General features: G+C 39.6%; 1 protein-coding gene across 1 annotated transcript in view; it reads right to left on the bottom strand.

Moving 5' to 3' along the window:
- The window catches only part of cavin2a (caveolae associated protein 2a), a 35,675-nt gene extending 20,012 nt beyond the window's left edge, over positions 1-15,663 (bottom strand). Inside the window, exon 1 of the mRNA XM_041807535.1 lies at positions 15,023-15,663. Within this exon, the coding sequence (XP_041663469.1) occupies positions 15,023-15,565 (543 nt within the window). The 5' untranslated portion in view covers positions 15,566-15,663. The remainder of the gene's footprint in view (positions 1-15,022) is intronic.
- Between the last annotated feature and the right edge of the window lie 1,712 nt (positions 15,664-17,375).

Here is a 17,375-nt window from a genome sequence, read left to right as displayed (position 1 = left end):
GGTTTCAGACTTTATAATCTAAAAAAATGTTTTGGTTCAGGTACATCTACAACTTTTAAAGTGAGAAAAATATGTTTTTCTCTCGTTATTAACAACTTTTTACCTCCGCCAAGGAGGTTATGTGTTTAGGTGAGTTTGTTCGTTTGTCAGCAAGATGACTCAAAAAGTCATGAACAGATTTTCAGGAAATGTCAGAAATAGCATAAGGAAGAACTGATTCGATTTTGGGACTGTTTCGGATCACCGTCTGGATCCAGGAATTTTTTTAAGGACTCTTCACTATTGGGAGATAGGGCTGATGACGGAGGTCTGCGCTGTTACCACTTTACACCAGGAGATGGTGGACATAAGTAACTTCAATCCCAGCAGCATTTTGAGTGTGTTTCTATTCAAAGTTTTAGAGTTTATAGAGTTTGAAAGACGTATGCCCGGTCGAGGAGAGGAGTTGGAGCATAACAGAAAGAGAACGAATTGTAGCGCTAATACTCACAATGCTGGGAGGAATAGAGGAATATTCACCCTCTGCCATGACTTTCAGTCGTCCAGTGAGACCATGGGTGAGACCATGGGTGAGACTGTCAGTGCGTCTGTTGGCACCGGCAGGAAATGCTTCCGCCATGACTGTCCACCCAGCAAAGTTAATGCTTTGCCTCACCGTGTCTCCACCCCACCGAGGAGGGAATAATCGGTGAATTACATTTTGGGAGTGATCTGGATCACTGTCTGGATTCAGGAATGTTTTTAAAGAATTCTTCACTTTTGGGAGATAGGGACTAATGGGGGAAGTCTGCGCTCTTTGAGTGCTTTTCTAGTTAAACTTAAGATTTGTTTTTTGTTTTTTTTTTAATTGAAAATATTTATATCAATATGTTTAATGAAAATCTGTTTTAAATCATTTTAAATTTCATTTTGGTTGTTTTGGAAAGTGTCTTGATCCTGACCCCACTTTGGGACCCACTGATGTAGACTACCAGGAGGGTTTAATGAGGACACTGTTCCTGATTAGTTTGATTGAGGGACAATGTGCTCTATTGTTTTTATTCCACAACAACCATTAGAATGGTTGGTGTGTGTGATTTCAAGTTTTTATTGATTGGCAACAGCCCTAACGTAAAGCAGACACCTTTTTCAGTGTTATAAATGCAATTATTTCCTATGTTTATGGACCATTTTTTACCCACTAAGGTCCTGTCACGAGTCTCACCTGGTGTCCCTTGGATTCAGAGGAAACTCAGGAGGAAACGCCGTTTGGGGCCCTATTTGTGGAACAGCTTCCCCCACATCAGATCAGATGTTCTTACATATTTAATTGAGGGATGCACTGATAAGGAAAATTAGCCATGTTTAAAAAAAAATAGCCATCTGTAGACCTTTCAAACAGATCAGAGTTTTAATGACATGTCACTTTCGCTTTTCAGTTTGGCAGTTAGGTGTGCAGAATGTCAGCATCAAACTTACTGGACAGAACAAAATAGCACGAGATACTGATATCTGTTTGTGCCTCATTATTTGCTGATGGATGATGGTTGTCAAAGGGGCTGATGTCTGATTCTGATGTTAAACTGATGCATCAGTGCATCCCTAATCTAATCAAGTTAAATCACAGCTCAAACCTTTTATCTTTGGCCTTTGAAATAATTTAAACTGTCTTTGCCTGTATTTATTTTCATTATTACTGTCTCTCTAACCTTCTATATATGCACATTTGACTTGACTAGACAATAAAACCCAAGCAGCCAAATTAAAACACATGAAGGAGGAGGCACAGACTTCATAAAATTCCCAGCTGTTAAATCAGTCTTTCACACGGGGAGTCTGCAGTTTCAAACTTGCCTGAGAGTGTGAAAATGTTGAGCAGACTCGCCAAACCTGAATGTGGCATCGAGCAGGAAAGAGAGAGAGCAGTTCAGTTAATTCTTCCTAATCCACATGCAGGCCGCTTGCTCACCGAGTTTGCAAGCCGAACCGTAATCTCTTATCCAAACTCCACTGGTGGTAGCCTAGCCTACTATTACTGCTCGACAAAAATAAGCTATTTTCGTACCTTTGTCTTCTTCCTCTCTATATTTATCTCTCCTTTGCTCCTCTTGCCTCTGTATTTTCTGTTGTCTGTAAACCTGGAGGGATTATCTGAGGAATGAACCCAAAAGGGAGGGAGAGAATGATAACAAAGCAAGAAGCCACGTTGTAAACAAACAACATTGTTCATGAGGTAAAGGTTGCCTTAAAGGCTGCACAGCATGGTTTAAGTATCATCATCACTGAGCTCAGTCTTACTTTTGGCTTTAGCTCCAAAAATAGCCTCCAGGAAATACTTAAACTCTTGAACATATGGCTTTTATGCAACGTATGGATGTCACATCCTGTGTACTAGTGGGCAACTACACAGGCTTCTGAACAATGTTTATACAAGAAGACAAGTCTATGAACACCAATATTTAATTTTTTTAAATCAAAGATGCATAGTATGCTGTGAAACAACTAATCTCAGTTAACATTAGGCATGTAGCCACACCTCTTAATACAACTGACTGATAGGTTGTTTGCAGTCACATGATCCTGATGACAGATGGGGGCGCAGGAAGTGAAAAACAGCCGTTAAAGAATGAATGGAAATGAAAGAGAGTTAGTACTTTAAAGCTTAAATTAGACATTTACACTGCAATTATCATCAGAAAATGCTGACATGCACTGATGACAATCCCTACACTTTACAAACAAGTGATTTTTCCCACAGTTTAACTGTTAATCAAATAACCACATTGCATTTAAAAAACACTTCTGAATTAAAACAGAGAACAAGGTCAAAGGTCTAAATCAGGATTAAATAATGCAAAGACCCGTTTTAAGGCTCATTTATGCTCTACGTACATATAAAAATAGATCCATGTGTTTTAAACTTTACAACCATTATTGCTCCCATACTGATACGCATCTATTATGTTAGAGTGGACATTGAAAAACAAATTCACTAGAGGTTGCTGTCTCTCACAGAGTTATTTTAACGCGGCTCTGTCCACTCCATAGATCAGTGGTTCTCAACCTGGGGGGCCAGGACTCACTTGGGGGTTGCCAGACGCTGAGAGGGGGTCACCAGATTCCTTCCATAAAGAATATCTTAAAATGATTTCAAATTGTACATTTTAACCATTCTTTATCAAAAAAGTCATAAAATTAGTTAAATGTAAAATAAAAATAAGGTAATTTGATTAGATTTACGCTTTTATCAAAGTAACGTTTAAAAAATCCTTTAAATGTAAGACTGCACATGACTATTCTTGAATGTGTTCAACTACGCTATCTGGTATTCAACCACCCTCTGGTACAGCGGGGGACCCTTGTCTCCCGCTCCTTTTCTGGGGGGGTTGTGGGCTGAAAAATGTGAGAACCCCTGCCATACGGTCTGTCTGCAGCTCAGGTGTGCTCTTGTAGTTGTCCGTCTTTGTGCCTGGGTGAGCTAGCATCATTGCTATGTTTGTATTTTCTCATAACCCACTCAAAATGTGGTTATATTTCCTCAGAATAATCAATTAAGTTCCACCTTTTTTTTCCAAATGATTCTTCTTTGTTGTGTTTTGCTACTCTCGGTTGAACTGTTGGCTACAGTGACTCGCCTTAGCTTCATTAACTTTAGCACAAGCTAACAAATCTTCACTACCTACATAGTTGACATTGCTACGTCAGCCAACGTAGTCAATTAGCTTTAGCAATATGAGCTTTAGCAAATGTACCTAAAGCTAACCTAGCTATGCAGATAACGTACTTCATGTAGCTAACTTTAGCTTCATAGTTTTGTTCAATTAGATATCAATGAGCTTTATGAGCTTAGCTTCAGCTACGTAATCTTATGCAGCTAATGGAGCAAAATAAGCTACATTTAAGTGTTTTTTAAGGGGGACGAGCTTTAGTCTGTATCTGTAAACTTCAAGAGAACAGAAAAATGAACACAGAGTACGTACAGAAAGGTCAGAATCCATATGCGTTTCAAACTAGAACATATATGAGCCTTTAGAAGATGTTAGATGAACAGTGACTCACTCTGGCTTCATGAGCTTTAGTACAAGCTAACATATCTATTCTACTTGATAATGCTACATAAGCCAATGTAGCCAAGTAAGCTTTAGCAATGGCTGTAGCAAATGTAGCTTCAGCTCACGTAGCTATGCAGATAACATAGTTTATGGGGCTTACATTAGCTTCATAGCTTTTTTCGTAAAGATATCTATGTGCTTCCTGAGCTTAGCTTTAGCTACGTAATCTTACACATCTAACAAAGCAATGTAAGCTACGTTAGAATGATTTCTTAAGGAGGACAAGCTTTTTCCTGTAAGCAGACTGTTAAGTTGGCTAATTTAAAAATCTTGTAAACAGGTTTTGCAGCTAGGGTTTTTTACTTTTGGCACCCTAACCATTACCCTTACCCTAAACAGATGTTTAACCTGATTTTATTTTGAAAGTTTTAGTGTGTATTCCGAGATACTTCTTAGAACTGTCTGCGAGAAGGGGTGTCTGAGATATTCTGTCTGCAGCCAGGCTGACTTGCAAATCAAGCGCTTCACTATGCAGAAATCACTTCCTGCCCCCCATCTGGAGTTCTTCACTCTGACGTGATTCAATCCGCAAACAATCTAATTTCTAAGCCCTGCCCTCCGACACCACAAGCCAGTCAATTTTATTGAACCTATACAATGCACTCTGATGTCTAGCTCAAAAACTCTCCATAGAAAAGCATTCACAATTTCCATTTTTTGTAGTTTTACTGAAATTACATAGTTATAACTTAGAAAAACAGTACAACAGGTGCATGGACATATATATAATATATATATAAGATATATAGATACTTAAGATATAAAGTTATTTGAATAGAGAGTGTTAATGACTTCAGCTTGATTACACTGGTTCCTAATGCAGTATCCTAACAGCTCACAAGCAATGCAGCACAACACGGCACAACATTTCTCCTCCCTCATCCCGTTTGTATTTTTCTCTGTCACTCGTGTTGGCATAGGCACAAAAAAGAAGACGACAAGGCACCAGGTGTGTCAAACAGGATGATCTTCTTGACTTTCTTTCACTTTCCTCCCTCACGTGAGCTTGTTTGTTTGTTTTACAAAGTGGAGATCGCTGTGCATGAATATCTATATCTGTGTTTTAGATGTTCTCTGACTTGTGTCAACATGGAGGCAAAACTATGCAGCTCGCAGCTGTAAAATGCTTATCTACACAAAGCATTGCACTTCCATTTATCCACATTCACAATAAAAGCGCTGGATGGCATTCATTTTTCAAGGGGAGCTTGATATTTAACAGATGCAGTCAGGACAGGGAGCTTGCAAGGCTGGGACATGTGATGCAATATTGAATGCTTGCTGCAGTGGGGACAAGGTGTTACAGTGCCTAAAAGGACATTTTTGTGTGCTGACTTCAGTCTTTCCTGAAAGCTTTTTTATGTTTGAAGTGTACAGAAAGGTACATCAGATAAGTTACTAAAAGAGGTATTAATATTTCTAAGTACAGCACTAGTTGCTTGATGACAACACTGACACAAAGAGTAATGAAAAATGGGTCTAGGATTGCATTTAATAGTTGTTTATTTAGAATAAATAAATTTAAGTTTCTATCTTTTTGTTTTTGTTATATAACAACAACTTCAACAGTAACAGAATCCATTTTTCTCTTAATTAAATCCTGTTTCTTGAAGTTAATCCCTTGGTAAACAATTGGAACCAAGAAGTCTTGTGTGCACTGAAACAGCTAGCACTGCTCTGGGCTATAAACCCATGCTATATATCACCAGGTCAGGACACACACAACAAATCTGAGCTGTAGCCTCCAGCCAACGACCTGCTCCAACCTGTGGAGATGGATATGATTTTGTAAAGACAACTCTGGGACTAACACACGCAATAAATGCACCAAAATTACACTCATTATAACCCCCTGATCATGAGCAGTTTAAGTTTAAAAGTTTTATAATCAACTCTATCATGCTGCCTCTCTCACTGCTGCTTTTCCAGGGTGTGGCTTTAGGAATGTGTCTCGTAGTAAAGCTCCCATGACATATGTATGCACAAAAGTTGATGTTGTATTACTGAGTTTATTTATAAGGCCATTACTTCTTTCCATTCCAAAGTATTACACTCTGTGTCGTAAAACACATTTAAAAGCTTGAGGCGAGGCTGAGAACAGAACTACCAGTTTGTCCTCCATCTAAGAGTAAGAAGCAGCGTAGAAAAACTCTTCCTGGTGCTGAAAGCAAAGATTAAGACACAACCTTTGGTCAAGTGTCGATTCACAAAAGCACAATGACAATGGGTGGCAGAGCAAACAAAATGACAGTGAGTGAAGAGAAGGCAATCACAAAAAATGTTACAACACCGCAGGCAGCTTCTTTACTGAGTGATAGGTTAGGGTGTGGTGATGTACTGCAAGGATTCACACTCAAGGAAGTACAGTCATTTTTAGTAGTATTAAGTGTAAATAAATGATTGAGAGAAGCCATAAGCAACAACATCTAACTTTCTACCTTAAATTATTAGTTTGAAAGTCAGTCTAACAGTAAAACAACTTCTAGCAGGAAGAATGGCATCTGCTTTGTTTTAATAGAGTGCCCTGGTCGCCTGCTTTAGGCACTATGTAACTTTGGCAGCAGGTGGTGCTTGTCTTGCATAAGGTGCACAGCTTTATAATGCTAGTACTGTTTGAGACAACAGCTGAGGCTAAGAGATGGAGGCGTCATTGTCCTCATATACAATGCCGTGAAAAAGTATTTGCCCCCTTTCTGATTCCTGACTTTTTTGCATATTTATCACACTTTAATGTTTCAAATCATCAAACCAATTTTAAAATCTCACAAAGACAGCCCAAGTAAATACAAAATTCAGTTTCTAAATGATAATCTTATTTATTAAGGTGGAAAAATCCAAACCTATTTGGCCCTATAGAAAAAAGTAATTGCCCCCTGAACCTAATAACTGGTTGTGCTACCCTTGGCAGCAATAACTGAAATCAAGCGTTTGCAGTAACTGGCGATGAGTCTTTCCCATCGCTGTAGAGGAAATCAACCCACTGTTCTTCACAGAGTTGTTTTAACTCAGCCATATTGGGGGATTTCTGAGCATGAACTGCCCGTTTAAGGTCACACCACAGCATCTCGATTGGATTTAAGTCCGGACTTTGACTTGGCCACTCCAAAACCTTAATTTTGTTTTTTTTTTTTTTTTTTTGAGCCATTCAGAGGTGGAGGTGGTTAAAATTAGTGTAAAATTGGTGTAGAAAGTGGTGAAAAGGGGTTGAAAACGGCAATAATGGGTCATTAGAGGTAGAGGTAATGATAGGTAGAAAGTTGCAAAAACAGGCAGAAATAGTGGAGGAAAGTAGGGCTGTAGTCAACCAAAAAAAACTTGGTCGACTAAAATCACACCAGATCATAAATTAATCGATTGGTCGTGGGATGGACCAAAAAAAATAAAACCTTCATGTTATTTCTACATCAAACTTATCACTGACAATGTAGTCAGTGCATTTAGGTGGTAATCAAAATTCAAAATGAACCCAAAATGAACTTTAAAATCTTACGATTTTTGCAGTATAACCACCTTATATTGTAATTAAATAATAATCCTTTTTAACAAAATGTTGCCACACCACTGACTTTTTCTGTTGTCAATTAACGCGAAACGGTGTATAAATGTCCTTCACAGGCTTTGCTCTCCTCTGAGGTGGGAGGGTCCTAGTGACACTGTTTTGACTTTCTGGGTATTTAACCTGTAGTTAACTACCCTTAAAGGCACAATAAATTATATTTCAATAGTCACACTCATAGTTACTTTATTTTGGAAATGATATATTTTGTAACACTAGATAACTGAAAACATAAAAACACATGACATCTCCCTTCCCATTGGATTCTTCCAATTAAAGTTGCACGTGTGATTTTTCGACCAATTGGATTTTGACTGAACATGAGGTTATCGACCAATTAATTGACCAATCGACTTGAGTCTGTCAGCCCTAAGCATTTAAAAGTGGAAGACATGGGCATAAAAGAGGGGAAATGGGATCATAACTGGCAGAAATGGGTTGAAAGGACCAAGAATGTGTCAAAACTGGCAGAAATTGGTGAGAAAAAGTCATTAAAATGGGTTAAAACGTGGCAAAATTGGTGTAAAGTGGAAAAAATAAGCCAGGACACTAGCAGCAATGCCACTGATAAAACATGAATGCACTGATATCATCAATAAATCACAATGGGGATGACTCAATCTCTGGGTATGTCTGGGGCCCAAATTGGGGCAGGCCTGTGGGCAGACTTACTTTTAACTGATTTTTAAAATCTTACTTTGATTTCAGCACAAATCTCAGCAATTGACAGTGGTTTCATTTTATATTTAACTAATATGTAGTTTCATAAAAATTGGTCAAAATATACAAATTGAAATAATTAAAAAAATATTTTATCTAAAGGCATCTGGTGACCCTCTCTCAGTGCTGACCCCAAGGGGACACCGACGCCCACGTTGAGAACCACTGCCGTAGCGAACCTTTAGCATCAGTGCCAGTGACAAGGAATTGTACCCTGCTTAAGCGCAGTATGGAGCACTCACACTGGTCGAACAAACTGAAAATTGGGAATCGAGCAACATCAAGCACAATACAGCTCACCCAGTATGAGTGTGCCCTAAAGGGGAGGGGGAGGTACCAGAATTTTGTGTTTTATGACACTGCAGTTGCACTCAGAGATCTCAAGTGTGTAACAAAAGCAAACCAACACAAATTCCTACACATTATTGCTTTAAAAGTCAAGTCTGCAGGAACAACTTTCTTTCCGACACCTAACCCCTGAAGTCACTGTGTTTAGCTTGGCCTGTGAGCGTGTTTCTCTTTCTCTGCCTTCTGATATGAACATTCTTTGATAGTGCAAGAGCTCTGACGGTTGTCATTCTGCGATTACAGCTCCCAAACGCACAGACAATCACCAAACATCCTCTTCCCATCCCCATGTGAGACCCACAGAGCTCCCCTCTCAGTGCTTAGTATCAAACAAAACTTTGACTCAGACTTTTGTGTGCAGAGCTACAAAACAAATGAAATTCTCTGTGCTCAGATTCAATTTGCCTTTGTGGTTGATTTGATTCCACTGAGAAATAAACACAGATGGGAGGATTATGATCTCTTTAGCAATAAATAGCTTCTGTTGCAGGAAATGAAATCCATGTAGTGCTTATTTCATGCCCCAGTGATGCAAATAAGGTAATTTATAAGGCCCCAAGAGTGATGCTTGATATTTAAACACTCAGGTACAAACTTTTGAAGTTAATCTATTAATTCAGATGGGATGCAGCTTTAATCAGCAATCAATTTCCAAACAGTAAGCACAGAAACAGTCTGTACATGCTGGAATCTCACATGGCAGGGAAGTGTGAGTGTGAAAGAGAAAAGGCCAAGAGTGGGCAGGGCTACAAGAAGACAGGAAAGCACTGGTGCACAAAAACAAACAAACAAGGCCTAAGCAGCAGTAATTAAGACCTCATTAGTCCGTGTTATGTACAGGAACGCAACAGAGCGGCAGACATCGCTGTCACTTCAGACTACAGTGGCCAAAGCCTGGACCTGGTATACCCTTGCTCTGTACAATAGTGGGCGTTTACCCACAACCCTCCAGCGTTTCCACCTCAGCTGGCACATACAGGGCGATGAGTGTTCTGGATCAATTTTGAAGAGCTTGGAGGGGAGGAGGAGGGCCCCTCTGCCAATTGCTACAGGGCCTGTGAAGTGCGTCTGAGGCTCTTGGATGTGCGGAAATGTGCGCTATCAAAGAGTAGCGTGAGGCTGGCGGTGCCATGTGCTTTTATCTAGGTTCAGGGAATCATGACAGGTGGCTTGACCAAATACAAAAAGGGTCACATGCAAGTCAGATTCATTAGAAAAGGCCAGAAGCAGAGGGCTTAAAAATGCTGAACATGCATAAGCTAAAAGATAGTGTGCACCAGGTGGAGAAAAACCCCATAAAACCCTGGAGGTAAAATAAAGGACAAGGTGAGGCAAGTAGTGATAGACGCAAAAAGTCAACACAAGCCGAGGGAGGAGAAGGAACAAGGCCCGCACTTAGTTCTTTTATTTCCCGCTCCCCACAGGCACGTAGAGTCTAATTTACCTGCTCTGTAACTGCATACACCTGACCCGACACACCAGCTTAACATCCAATAAGCAGGTTGCACGCACACACATGCTGCTCACACACGCCCTGGCCTGGCCTGGCCCTGCTACACCCATCTACAAATCCTCAGCAGTTTGTTTGACTCAGAATGGGAGGGAAAAGTCAAGTCAGCAGAAGTTTGATCAGCAGTTTTAGCAGGAGTCTGAGCAGCACTATGGTAGCATACATGCACCAGTTAAAAGCGTGCACATGGAGGATTAAATGCAGAGTAAATTCTATTGCCAAGGGGCTCTCAAACAAAATAATGACAAAAGATGGCAGTGCAGGTAGTAAAAGTGCCTGAACGTGCTCGTATTTATGTTTAATGTTGAACTTAACGGTTTAATTCTCAAGTCACGAACCACAACATGAACCGTCCATTCACCAAGAGGCACCGAGTTGACAACCTGCCTTCAATACCTTGAGCCTGAATGTAAAGTGCTGTTACACCTCTGGTATGTTTTTCAGAGTAAAAGCCCTATCTATTTTGTTGATAATGAGGTTGAGACTAATCATGTTTGCTCATACAAGCACAAAGTCCTGATAAGAAAGTGACATATGATTCCTCCCATTTCTCTGGATCTTTGCTGAGGTGTTCCTACACCTTGATTAAAGTCCAGCTGTGGTAAATGAAATTGATTGGACATAATTTGGAAAGGCATGCACCTCAGAGCAAAAACAAAGCCATGAGGTCAAAGGAACTTCCTGCAGAGCTCAGAGACAGGACTGTTGCAAGGCACAAATCTTGGGAAGGCTACAAAAAAATTTCTGCTGCACTGATAGTTCCCATGGTGGCCTCCATAATTCTCAAATAGAAGAAGTTTGGCACAACCAGGTCTCTTCCAAAAGCTGGTCTTCAAGCCGTACTGGGAAACTGGGAAATTGGAGGAGAGGTGATAAAGAACTCGATGGTCACTCTGATAGGCCTTTCAGACCGGCAGGGCTCTGTGCTGGTTCTGGTTCCTGAAACTAATTTTGAACTGGGTGTTCAACAGAGATGGGTATTGAAATCTGGTACCAACATGGTACCGGTACTAACACATCCAATACCTACCACACTGATTGATAACACAGATATTGATACCTCATTTCAATACCCGCCACCCGCCTGCTCTCCACTTTTCTTATCCCATGCTCTGCTGGCATCTTTCAAGATATTTCTGTGAATTATCCATGGTAACCACACAGCTTATATTCTCCCATCAACTTTCAACACACTTTATTTCTCTCAAAAGTATTTGGGCACCGTTTGGGCACCAGAGGCGTATAAAACATACTGATTTAGAACCGCTATCAGAAAAAACCCAAACAATACCAAACCCTAGCGTTCAACCTGAAAAAACTGGTTCAGAAACTGAAAAGTTGGTTCTCAGCTGGAGCCAAAAATAGTTGGTTCTTCCTTGAAAAATGTGATATCGTTAGTGGATGGGTCATATTCTAGGTTGTGAAGGTTAGCAGAAAATGGAGAAGTGGTCTGCTGAGGAGACAGAATGTTTGGTTGCAATCTGGCAATCAACAGTACAAGGAAGAGCATGTTATATGCCGAAGACATGGCAAAGGCTGGGTTCACCCAAACACTCAAGAAACACTAAGTGACATGGAGTTACATCCTCCTAGTTTGGTTCTGTGTAACATGATATGAATGCAGGCTGGTTCGCCAGAAAGCACCAAGGTTCTGAGACTCCAGAGCTAGAACCGTGTCCGTCTGAAATGACTGAGCTCCAGAGATCATGTATGGAGGTGGGACAAAGTTCCAGAAGGACAACCATTACCGCAGACTTATTTTGATCTGAGCTTTATGGCAGAGTGGCTAGACGAAAGACTCTCCTCAGTGCAAAAACACATAACAGTCCGCTTGGAGTTTGTAAAAACTCCATGTGATAAAGTGAAAACAATTACGAGCGTTACCTCCATCTAGATTAGCATGTAAATACTGTCATGTTTGATTATCTCTGAATCATTCAGACTCATTTTGTGACTACATGCACCGAACCACGACCCCCAAACTGACAGATAAACCCCTGTTGTTTACCCAAAGCTGCTGTGATCTCATGTTAAACATTGAGTGCTTGATTTTGACTGTTTCTTGGGTGTATTCTTGACTTAAGACTAGAACAGACTGAACATCCCTAATATCGTCTTATCCTGTTTTGCAATATATGCTTAAAAACTCCATATATTGCCCAGCCCTACTTCTGCCTGCTATCATATAAAAGCAATTGGCATGCAGTTGACCCCTGAATATCCATAATGTATTTAAAGGATGCAATTTAACCATTAAACCATGACCCATGCACAGTGTCTCTGCATGACTAAGTGCATGTTTTTTCATATGTGTGTTTATGAGGGTGTCTCTGCGTGTGCATACAAGTGTGTGCCCAGACAGCAGAGGAGGGGGGGTGCACTGTTGACACAGGCTGGGCCGCTGAGAGCTCTTAACCGCCGTTGTTATCTGGTTTCCCAGGTACTGAGGCTCTGTTGTTCAAATGCAACAGGTGCCAAGACCTGCCCCTGTACAAGGTAGCTCTATGTGTCTGCGGACGAGGCACTGGGGATCAATTTGATTGAATCCTTGGTTATTTCTTATGCATTAGGAGGAAGCTTCCTGTTCCTTTAGAAATGAGGAGAGCATTGTCAGTTTTGATTTTCCATCTTGGCTTTTCTTGGGTGGGAAATATGTTTTCTCCCCTTCAAGGTACAGCAAGTAAAATTTTCACAATAAAATGTCTAAATCAACCTTTACATAATTAAATGTGCTGCATTTGAAACAAGAAATCTTGTAGGGCCTACCAAACCCTCCTGCAACCATAACATGTGACTCAGAGTCTTACCTCTTTATTATCACTTCATAAACTCAGGCTCCATGAAAACATCCCATCTTGTGCTGGTCTGGAGTCAGACATACACAAGTTGAGTTTTTGCAGGAGTAACCACTGTGCAGACTATACGCTAACAACTGTTACATTGCTCTAACATGCATATTGCTTATTTGCATTTCTTAGTTTGTTTTTATTTCATCACTTCAAATCAGGAGATACTATGCCTTTCTGTTTATCTCTTAATTTTGCACCTCTTTTTGTTATCCTCTTTTTTGTCCCGTGTTTAAAAGGTTCTCTGCAGATAAAGTGACACAGCAGCAGAGAACTCCTTATGGGGGGCAGGTGGTGATTTCTGCATACAAAATGCCAACAAAAAGGCCATTTTTTCAAGCTGTTTATAGCTATGCTAAGTGTTTAAAGTGCAAAAATCTTAATACTTTTGGTTCCTAATCTACTTTTGTGTCCCAAAAGTAGAGAAATATTCAAGCAAAACAAGTTTTTTTTTAAAGTCGCAGGGAAACAAAAGCATGGTGGAATTAATTAATCAGCCTGGATGAGTGGTCCGGTTTGGTTCTGTACAGTTCTGTAATGGTTTGGTTCTTGGTCAACATTGCCCTGCCCTATATAGAGGTCAAGGCCTCTGATTCTTTAGCAACAGAAGAGATTTCAGCTATATCTTCTTGAGATAAATTGGAGGTGGATTATATAAGGATATCCCTCACACTTTCCACTTGTGATTTCCTGGGTAAATTAGGATGTTTGATCCTGTTTTATAATGTAAGTATAAAGTTTTCCCTCACAGGTATGATACTGCACTTGAAGTGGTAAATCCATCTAAAAGCCATCTGTCTGTCTGAATTATGACCATGGGGTGTAAACAGATCCAGTCAGAGTCGGTGTCTGAGCCCTCCTCTATTATCCTCTATAGCTCCATTCCCAGACACACCCTTCTACTCTATCTCCCACACAAACACAATGGACATGAGAGCAAAGAGCCTCAACATGTATGCATTTTCAGGTATTTTGAAAGAGTTTGAACCAGCAAACATCTCCAATCAGGGGTGAATTTAGCTGTATTGGTTGTGTAAGTCCTGTTCAACAAGTTTTAAGTGTTGAAATGTCAAAGTGCTCTTTGCCTAAAGCGTATTACCTTTCAGTGCCAACCAGGAACACATTTAAACACACCCACTACTGCAGTCAAATATCAATGCAAATATGACGTACAGCCACATACAAACACACTACAGAGAGTACACATGATGCAAATGCATTACATGCAAAACATATTGCATGTTTAATTCTCAAAGAGGATGTCAGGCAGAGTTGTCGGTGCACTTTTGAAGTTTGGTGACTAATTCTAAAATCGGACAAAATCTGAGGATGCAGAACCAGATATGTGATTTTTAGACAAAAGTGCATGCTAAAGCTAAAAGCACTGGGTACTACATTTCCCAGAATGCAACATGATAGCATCTTTCAATAGAACATATCAAGTTGCCTCCTAAATGTCAGCATATTTGAAACCCCACACCATAGTTTGTAGCATGGTATAAATTTAGACTATATCTTAAGCCCATGGATCATGTGACCCTGATGACATCACTGTGACATCAGCAGGTTATTTTACAATAACTGCCACATTATGCCACTTTTTACGTTTCTACATTTTAGAGGGGGAAAAGTTGGAAAACTAGTTTCCAACTTAGACAAACTGGAAAATATCAAACTTTGCAGATGGACTGACATAAAAAAGCGAGTTTAAGTTGGCTAAATGTTAATTCTATTAATTAACACATAACAATATGATTTAGGTTGGTTTGTGTAATTTCAAACTTCTAGACAGTTATAATCTCATGAACAAGCACAGTTGGAAGAGCTTTTTCCAACTTCAGTCACTAGGACCAAGCTAGGAAGGCATGAATCCAGCATTAAATCTGATGTGTTTCCTGTTACGCTATTACTGTGCTACGTTTATCTCCCCTGTCTGGCTTTGTTTGCTCACCTGGAAGATGAGCACTTTAAAGTGGTTCCTCTTCAGCAGGTGGGAATGGTTCGCCTCCAGCTTCTTCACCTGCACCGCCTGTTTGTCCATGCGCTCCCGCACTTCCTTCAGGTGCCCGCTCACTTTGCGGGAGCGCTCGAGCAGCTTGTTGACGCTGTTGGAGGTGCAGATGTGGGTCTTGGACAGCCGGGTCACGTCACCCTGCACAACTTTCACGGCCCCCTCCAGGTCGGCCTGCCGTTGCTCCATGCGCTGCTGGTTGTCCTGCACGCACTCCAGCATGTTCACCAGCTTGTCGAGCAGCGCCACCACGGTGATGGCGCTCACCTGGCCGCGGTCTACAGGGCTGCCCGGCGCCGCAGCGGTGGGGCTGGTGGGACTTTTGAAGCCCAGTCTGGAGAGGGTGCTGGTCGGGGTCGGGGAGGACGGGGCGGAAGCTGGGGTGAAGCTCGGGATGAGCAGCTCCGTGTTTTCGGGCTGCGGGATGGTGTGGGTGCTGCCGGTGACGCTGGTCTTGTCGGCGGTGGACGCGTCTTCTTCCATGGTTCACAGGTGGTCAAATGTCCCGCTTTAATGGGGTAAAATCACCTAAAACACAAAGACAAAGTAGTGCTCCTACTCTCTCTTTGATGCTGCTGACACTTGCTCCTGCTCAGGTCTGAAGGCAGGCTGTTTTACTTCTTTAACTTGCTCCAGCATCCACGCCCCTTTCTGCCTGTCCCTGTCCGCGCGCTCACACACTCTCATATATGGAGGCCCTCTCCCGCCATTAACAAAAGGACAGCTTTGATAACAAAAAGGAAAAAAAAATTGAAGACATAATTATTAGTTTAAAAATTCTAAAAAATGTAAATTGAGTGAGATGAAGTCATCGGAGATAACTATGATGAGTTAAAGTCCCAAGTAAGACATACAAGTAAATATTATGATATAAAAAATAAAACATCAGATATGAATTAGAAACTGTAATAGAAAGTCACATTTCTACATCCTAATGTCCAAATGAATTTAATTTTTAAAAGTAAAAATCACAAGATAAAAAAGTGACAGTTATGAAATACATTGAAATAATTAGACCGCCAAATTTACAAGACAAATTTTTAAAAACTTAGATTAAAAGTGTTGATTTTGAGATTAAAAGTTGAAATTATGACACAAACAGAAAAATAAGATGTTTTTTTTTTTTAAAGTATGAGTTTAAAATCTTGTATTTTAAATGGCAAATAATGATGAGGAAAAAAATCCATAAAATTACGATATTATCAGTCATACAATAACATGCAGGGTCAAAACTTAAAAAAAAAATATTTTATTTATATTTCATATTTAAAGACAAGATATTGGTTGAATATATCAGCAGAAATGTTCTTATCTGCCAATGTAACATTTGCACTCCTAATATTTACAAGATAAAAACTAAAAGTAAGTAAAAAAGACTTGAAATTATGACCCCAAAGTTATGAGATATCCATCCAAAAGTGTAAGTTTTATACTTACATTTCATCGGGTCACAATTTTGAGACAAAAATAATTTATGACATTAACAATAGAATCATAAATCAGAAGGTCCTTATTCTAAAAGTCAGAATCATTAAATAAAAGTCAAAGTTATGGCATAAAAATTAAGTTATGATTTAAAAAGTATAAATTATGATAAAATAGTTCAAAATTATGCATTTAGTAGGCAAAACGATTATACAAATAGAAAAAATATGAGATAAGAACTCAAATTTCTGCCTCTATATTTAAAACTGTTATGTAATAGTTGAAAATATGATTTAATAAAGTTTAATCATGAGATAAAAAATGTAAAATTGTGATATTTATGTTGAAATATATGGTGATATGGTAGTAAGAGTTTTTTTTTCAAATGTTCTTGTTAAAAAGTTAAAATTGAGTAAAAAAAAAATGTAAATAATGAGTGTAAAAGTTCAAATATGGATTTTTTCATAATAATAAGTATAATTCAGTTTAGTTTAGTTGTTAGATAAAAAGTGAAATCATGAATCAAAAATCTAATGTGGAAAAAAACGTCAGTTTTGACCATTTAAACTATCCCACATTATCTTCTTAATTTCATGATTTATAAATGTAATTTCTAAATTTCATAATTTAGACTTTCTAATGTCATTAATTTGACTCGAGATTTTTTTCCCTCTGTATTTTATTTAAATGTCTTTATCATATGTATTTCTTTTTTTTTTTTTTTTTTTTGTACTGGCAGTATTGGGCCTCTATACAAGGCCACAAACACGCTGTGAACTTTCAAAACACCTCCCCTGCAAGCCAAAGGGAGGGGCCAGGTTGCTGTGGAAACCGGGCAGGCCTAGCCCTATTGACAGAATAGAGGTAG

Source organism: Cheilinus undulatus, linkage group 15 (genome assembly GCF_018320785.1).
Source record: "Cheilinus undulatus linkage group 15, ASM1832078v1, whole genome shotgun sequence".
Taxonomy (NCBI): Eukaryota; Metazoa; Chordata; class Actinopteri; order Labriformes; family Labridae; genus Cheilinus; species Cheilinus undulatus.
Note: the sequence above shows the minus strand (reverse complement) of the source record. Positions and strands in the feature narration are given on the sequence as shown.